General features: G+C 33.9%; 1 protein-coding gene across 1 annotated transcript; it reads left to right on the top strand.

Annotated features, from left to right (window-relative positions):
- Window positions 1-1713: 1713 nt before the first annotated feature.
- Window positions 1714-7648, top strand: LOC132165179 (casein kinase 1-like protein HD16; the record flags this gene model as incomplete). Its single annotated transcript, XM_059575670.1, has 12 exons — window positions 1714-1940; window positions 3534-3683; window positions 3760-3977; window positions 5804-5929; window positions 6011-6084; window positions 6160-6229; window positions 6327-6382; window positions 6487-6558; window positions 6662-6756; window positions 6882-6948; window positions 7254-7383; window positions 7517-7648. Coding segments are annotated over exons 2-12 (1143 nt in total), but the record flags the coding sequence as incomplete, so codon positions are not given.
- Between the last annotated feature and the right edge of the window lie 5 nt (window positions 7649-7653).

The raw sequence follows: 7653 nt of genomic DNA, 5'->3' as shown, positions 1-7653 counted from the left end.
TTTACTTTTTAACAACTCTAATAGAAACACGAATCAACATCCTATTATTGATGAAAATGAATCAACCAAACCTCGTTGATAACAAAAAAATTAAAAATTTCCCATGTGAAAACACAATAAAAAAAAATGAGAAAGAAAACAATTAGATCAATCTGCTCCAAATTTGACAAAGTTGAAAGTGACAGAATTAACAATAATAATAACAATCATCTCGCAAAAAGTAATATTCCAAATTTCCAATCCAAATATACATTATCAATATATATATATATATATATATATATATTTTTTTTGCAACTAATTAGTTATTTTTCTGAGAAATTCAATTTAATCCTAATTTTATCTTGATGCAGTGTTTATATCTTCCGTCATCCACAATTGCAAGGCATATGTTGATAAAAGTCAAGTAATATGTAAAATGATCAATGTTTTGCAATGGTTAAAAGACATACCATAGTCGGTAAACTTTAATATTCTTTGGGTTTATTTATTTATTTTATTATTATTATCTTTTAGCTTACTTAATTATTATGAATGTTTTATCTTATTTTTAACTTAATGTTTAATTTACATAAATGATTATATTAATGTATTTGGAATACAAGAATAAAATGAATGTATGTTTTATCATTTTTAGTTGCTTCTAATCATTAATATATAAATATATTTCTTATTCGTGTGGTATCAAATTGCAGTCAGTTTCACCCAAGGTGTATAATTTGGGTTCATTTCAAGAGGTTAATATTTCGTTTTATCCTACAACTCTATCAGAATATTTAGGCATCGTAAAATTTGGCAGGGTATGTGTCACGGTTAGGGGGTGTCAAAAATGCCGGAAACCGGAATTGGAACCATGAAACAGGGGAGCCGGTTATGGTCTCGGTTTTTGGCACCTGGTTATAACCGGAAAACCAAAACCGGGTATATATATATATATATGTCCCAAACTGTATTAAGACTAAGCTTACTGACTTAATGAGTGACAATTGATTTTTTTTTTCTTCCTAAAATCTTTGAATTTCTTAATCAATAAGTAAAATAAAGAATTATTTAAGTCAAGTATCAATGTATCATGATTAAAATTTTTAAATTAAAAGATTTTTTCTTTTCTTTTCATGATTTTGTGAAAATATGATTCCAACACTACTTGCCTTTTTTTTTTTGGAAGAAAAGATTACTTATACCGTCAAAAAAAAAGGTTACACATATATAATGATAAATTAAAACCTGACAAACTTTTCTTATGAAGCTAATGAGTATGGGAACATTTATGAAAATATAGTTGATACTTGTTAATTTGTTATTATTTTTTTTTTTTCATGCTCATTATTTTTTAGCATTTATTTTGTTAGTTACATATATATAATGCTGTAAAAACTCAAGATATTTTAGAGTTCTTTAAATTTTTGTTATAATTTATAAGATGTTTTAAATTTTATTATCTGAATATTAACTATAAATGATTTACCTTTAAAATTTTAATTTTTTTTTCTTTGATTTACTTCATTTCATGTTGCCTAGGCTCCAGCCGTATAGGATCAGAACCGGATCCACTCGGACTTTGTGGGCCGTTGGATCCGTTCCAATCAACCTTCTCGACCCGCAGTTCTTAAAACAACTGAGGCTATGATATGGTACGCAGAGGCCCATTGAAAGAAACTACATCCCTACTTCACACACTACACGTAACCCATCATGGTATCGTGTGAATCAGGTTCGCGTTACCGTCTTTCCCATGTTCGTACCACCTCCTTCTCTCTCTCTCCAACACACACCCATTAACCCATACACACAACACACATACCCACCCAAGTCACGACCGTCAATTCTTTTACAGCCTCTCTCTTCCATTGGGTCAAATTTTCAATCTTCTTGAAATTTTTCGTACTCCGTCTTACTGATCATCGGTCCCGACTTCAAATTTAAATTCGTCTTGCAAGGTACGTGTTTGATAGAGTTTATCAGTTCTCAATTCTCATCTCTCATTTATGGCAAATGGGCTTTGTGAATAAGCAGTTGTAGCAAATTACCACCTACCCATTATTCCATATTTCGTTAATATGTATTGATATTTTGTATTGAATGTGATTTAGTAGGTAGAACCTGTTTGTGGGTGTTGATGTTCTTGAGCGTTTTGTGTGTGTTCTTGAGCGTTTTGTGTGTGTGTGTGTGATTTGTTTGCATAGATTTTTTGGATGATCATCTAATTGGAGGGTGGCCCAATTGATGTGGGTTTAAGTCCTCTGGCTGTCAATGTTTGGTTAGAGGTGTTCTTGCCGGTGAAGATTTGAGCTTTTTGCTTTGATTATGGTTTGTGGATTAGATGATTAGAATCTGTTATTGATTCTCTTTTTGTATGTGTGGGATCTTTGCAGTTGAAAGAGATGGGTTAAACTTTGCGTTCGTTGGTGATTGGGTTACTCGCAAAACAATGTAGATTACACATGTTTTAGCTTATGGAATATAGGGCCTTCTGGATAGAAAGTATAGTTTTAGCTTTAATTTGGTCAAGATTTGATAAAGATTTTATATTTAATGTTTTCTGATGGATATAAGCTTGCAATGTAACTCCAGTGAACGAGATTCTTCTGTCTTTGTAACTTTTCTTGATCGGAGAAAAATAAATGAAAGGAAATGATTAGAAATGCAAAGAGGAGCAAAATCTGAAAAGGAAAGATGATAAGGAGAAACCAACTGAAGCCTGCATAAAGTTGCAGCTTTTAAGCTCAAGTATTGAGTGTTCCATCCCGTTAGAGCTCTGATCATCCCCTTTCTGTACACAAACTCGAGTTAGGAATGATGCAGCAGTAATTCATACCTTCCTGATATTATTATTGCTTTCAAATCTCTCATGTCAGCCACTAAGCAACTTGATGACAGAATTTGGCATGGCTATTGGTCTATGAGGGTAATAATTCTTCAATGCAGTATGTTTTATGCTTCAAGGTACAGGTCAGAAGGTCCTACTCCTAAATACATAGCCCAAACCCATTGGCTATCATTGCTTCCAAATGTCTCATGTTTCAAAATAGATCCCCTTGACTGCTCACCATGATTTTAAACATTTGTATGGGGCTGCTTTCTGAAACTGGCCCTTAAGTTTGGCTCACTATGGGTTTTTGGGTCATTTGTGTACTCTATCACCTTTACCCGTTTGATGATTAGTAAGTTACACAAGCATTCAGTGGGTGATGAACCCACAATCTTACCCTCCATTCCATTCTTGTAGGTGAAAGAAGTATCATTTAATTTGGAGCTCACTGACAGAATGCAAGCACTAAATTGTGATTTGCTTGAATCAACATTGATGTTCACAATTTTTAGATTTAAATGAGGACATTTTTTATTAAAAGAAGGAAAAAAATAGTTTCAAGTGAAGATGGAATTTTTTATTAAATATCTGAAATTAATGTCCAAAATGACCATTTTCTAAATTAAATGGCTATCACAAGATAGTTTGTTAACTTTTTTGTTTTTGTTTCACTTTATAATATTTATTTATTTTTGTTTGATTTGGTTTCAATTGCTCTAAGTTCCTTGGAGAGAAAGAAACGGAGATTTTCTTTTGTATGGGAAAAGAATGCCGGATATGAGAAGTGGAGTTCGGCGATCAAAGAGGGTGAATAATGTCCAGGAGAATCCTTCTGTTGTGGTTACAACTGTTAGGCCTGGCACAGGAAAAGGTAAAGGCTCCAAAGCCTCAGTTCTGAAATCAACACTGAAATCCAATTACCCCAGCATTCTTTTATCCCAATCCAGGCCTGGCTGGTAGAGGCAGAGGTAGAGGAGTTAGAGCTATGGATCAAGAAAATGCCAAACCTCTTGGTGCTGGAGCTGGAGCTGGTGGCCTTGGACGTGGGGGTTTGGACTTGCTAAAAAAAGAGGTTGTTGCCATTCAGGATGAGCAGTTGGTTCAGAAATGTGCAGAAAAATTAAATGCTGAGGCGGAGGGGAGCACAAGTCCACTTCCTGAAAGGGTACTTATCTTAATGCCTTTCTGCTTTCGATTAGCAGACTTATAAATCGCTAAAGCTATCTTTTTTATTAGGTCTTTACCTATCATTGATAATTTCTATATGCCAATATACTTATATGCAATCATATTTGTTTTCACTTTTTTTTGTTGCTGTGAAGTAATTGAAATTTCATTAAAAGCAAAAAGCATTACCTAACATAGAGAGTATATAGGAGAAATACCTACGTAGTACGAGAAAAAAGAACAAGAAAATTATGAAAACCAAGCTCCCAGAGAGCTACAAACACAGCTGTCCAAGTATAAAGAGTAAAAAAGAAAATGGACTCAAACTCCGCCAAAGACCTCTTATGGTCCTCATCATTTCTTTCCCTCAAAACTTCTGTATAAAAAAGAGGATTTAAAAAAAAAAAAAAAATCTGCATTATGTATAATTTGTAAGTTTATCTGGTTTATCATTAGTAACATCAAGAGAAATAGCAAAACAATCTGTGTAACCCTTTACATGACCTGACTAGGCAACAATTTTTGTCAATCTTATGTGGTAAACATCTGTCGCTAGCTTGAAATGGTAGATTTCTAATTTCTTATAGGATATCCTTAGTAGCTGTGTTGTTTTTCTAAGCTCACCAACTGTGATTAGAGACTTGTCGGAGTGCCACAAGCAGTGTCTTTGTAGACAGGCCTTCTAGATGCTGGTCAATTGACTTCCACAAAATTATAAGACCTCTTAAAACTATGGCATGCGTTACATTTTTACCACAAAAGGTTGTGCTTCATTCCAATACTTGTCAAACTGAAAGTTATCCATTTCATCAGAACATAGAATACAAGGAAGCAAATATATCTATATATTTTAAGTATCATGTTGCCTTTGAATTAGAATTTGAAAGCGGATTTCCTCTCTTATGACTTTAAATTTGTAAATAAGAAAATGAAATTTAGGCTTGTGTTAGAGGATTAGGTTTTTGATTCCTAGATTTTCTCTACTGTTTTTTTTTTCTTTTTAATTTTGGTTCCCTACTTTTGGGGGGGGGGAAGAACTTTTTAATGCATTCTTTAAACTTTGGTAAAGGTTGGGAGGAGGGGTGGAACTGTGTATTAGATTAGTCCCCCCAAACTTTTAAAATTGCCCAAAACATTTATGATTTTTTATGAATAGTCCCCCCAAAATTAAATTTTTACTCCCAAAGTTTTTTATTTTTTATTTTTTTTAATTCTTTTCCCCCTACCCTTAAATATCTGGTTTCACCCCTGGTTGGGAGCACCATGGTAGTGGTTAGTGGGTGGCTTCACTCCTTGAATATTGAAGCGTTTGCTGTGTTGGGCCCTATTCGTTCGATCAAAAAGGAGGGGGGGGGGGGGGGTATGTTTTAGTTCAATTATAAATACTAAACCATGTTCCATAAAAACTATAACACCATCCTACTACGATGGTGTTATAGTTTTTATGGAACAAAGTTAAACATTTCTTTCTTGAAAAGTTCCAAGCAATCAGTATACATGCTCTAACTTATCATGTTAATTATATTAAGATGTATTCAAGATATCTCCTTATAGTTAAATTTTTCCTGTGTACTTGGGGACGTTTTACGCTTTTAATGATATTTCAATTACTTAAAAAAAAAAATTAGATGTATTCAAGACATGATATATTTTTGTCATGTGTTTTGTTTAACATAAAATGTACATTTTATGATATGTTCTCGTACTTATAGTAAGATATTAACAACTTTGTGTTACCTTCAACACTTTGTCTCCAGGATTTCATGAATTGAAATGTATCTTTGAAGTAATAATAATTTTCTTTTTTTCTAATTGCCCTTTCAGGTTCAGGTTGGTAACTCCCCTGTGTATAAGTTAGACAGAAAGCTGGGTAAAGGAGGTTTTGGGCAAGTATATGTTGGAAGAAGAGTGACTGGTGGCACAGGGCACGCTGGGTCTGATGCCTCTGAGGTTTATTCTCTTGTGTATCTGTGCAAGTTTACCGAGGAGGTTGGTTCTTCTGCTAATGCATTTTCCTGTACTCTTTTGTAGGTTGCTTTGAAATTTGAGCATCGAAAAAGTAAAGGATGCAATTGTGCTCCTCCTTATGAGTGGCAAGTATACAGGTAAGTTTAATGCTTAGTATTGGTTGAACTCTGATGTTTATGATGCAACTAATCTTTCTTTTCAATATCATGAAGCACTCTTAATGGGAGCTACGGACTTCCCTTGGTGTATTATAAAGGTCAACAAGGAGACTACTATATCCTAGTGAGTATTTTGCTGGCTTCTTTTATTTTTAGAAGTATCTGTGTATGAATTTGCTAACTACGATTTGATAAGTGATCATTCCTGATTGTGAATGTAGGTGATGGACATGCTAGGCCCAAGTTTATGGGATGTTTGGAACTCTAACAACCAGATGTAAGAAAAATTCAATGCTTCTTGAAATTACACTCTTCCCAATTTTGAAATTATTTTGTTAAATACGTTGTTCTTACCTCTTTTAATCTTTATACCATGCACAGGTTGTCGGAAGAGATGGTTGCTTGTATAGCAGTGGAGGCAATATCAATTCTAGAGCAACTTCATTATAAAGGGTACGTTGCAACTTTTTCTGTCTTTTTTATTTTTTTATTTTTATTTCTTTTTCAGTGTTTTTTAGGGGTAATTATGTTCATAATTACTTGGTTTCCTCTCCAGTTTTGTGCACGGAGACGTTAAGCCAGAGAACTTTTTGCTTGGTCAGCCTGGAACACCTAATGAAAAGAAGTTGTATCTTGTTGATCTTGGTTTGGGTATGTCTTTTCCATTAGACAAGTTTTAACAACTGTCAATAGACATCTGGAGATGCTTCTAATGCTTTTTTGTCATAGAAATTGTGCATAGTCTTGTAATTGGTCTACCATATTTTATTTTTCAGCTTCGAGATGGAAGATTGCATCTTCTGGTCGACATGTTGATTATGACCAAAAGCCTGATGTTTTCAGGTGACTACATGCCTCACTGAAACTATATTTTTTTTTCAGTGGAAGATCAGATTGTGAATATGGTTCCAAAAAACTCATTTATCTTGTCTTTAGATACTCAACATTGCTTATTTTTCTGGAAATTCTTGTTCAGAGGATATGCTGGCTTAAATAATTCTAAATGTCATTTTTTTCATGTTAAGTTTCTGTTCTATTAGATAGCATATTTACATTTATGCCTTTTCTAAGACTCAATTTCCTTAAGAGCTGATGCACTTATAAAGCTATATGCTGAAATAGCCTCATCTTTCTTATGTTTTTGACAGGGGAACGGTTCGTTATGCAAGTGTACATGCTCATTTGGGCAGGACAGGAAGCCGAAGGGATGACTTGGAGTCATTAGCATATACACTAATATTTCTACTTAGAGGGAAACTTCCCTGGCAAGGTTATGTTGTAAGTTCACTTCACTGTTCCACAATTGATGATAATTGCAAATTTGTAGCTTAGACTTCCTAGCATATTCTCTCCTCTTCTCTTCTCTTTCTTTCTCTCTCTATAAAATCATTAATTGAATATTGGGCTGCAGGGAGAGAACAAAGGATTTCTTGTTTGTAAGAAGAAGATGTCAACTTCTCCTGAGATTCTATGTTGCTTGTGTCCTCCTCCTTTTCAACAATTTCTTGAGATGGTGACCAATATGAGATTTGACGAAGAGCCAAATTA

This window comes from Corylus avellana, chromosome ca11 (assembly GCF_901000735.1).
Source record: "Corylus avellana chromosome ca11, CavTom2PMs-1.0".
Taxonomy (NCBI): Eukaryota; Viridiplantae; Streptophyta; class Magnoliopsida; order Fagales; family Betulaceae; genus Corylus; species Corylus avellana.
The sequence above is the reverse complement of the archived record's forward strand: the minus strand, read 5'-3'. Positions and strand labels throughout refer to the sequence as shown.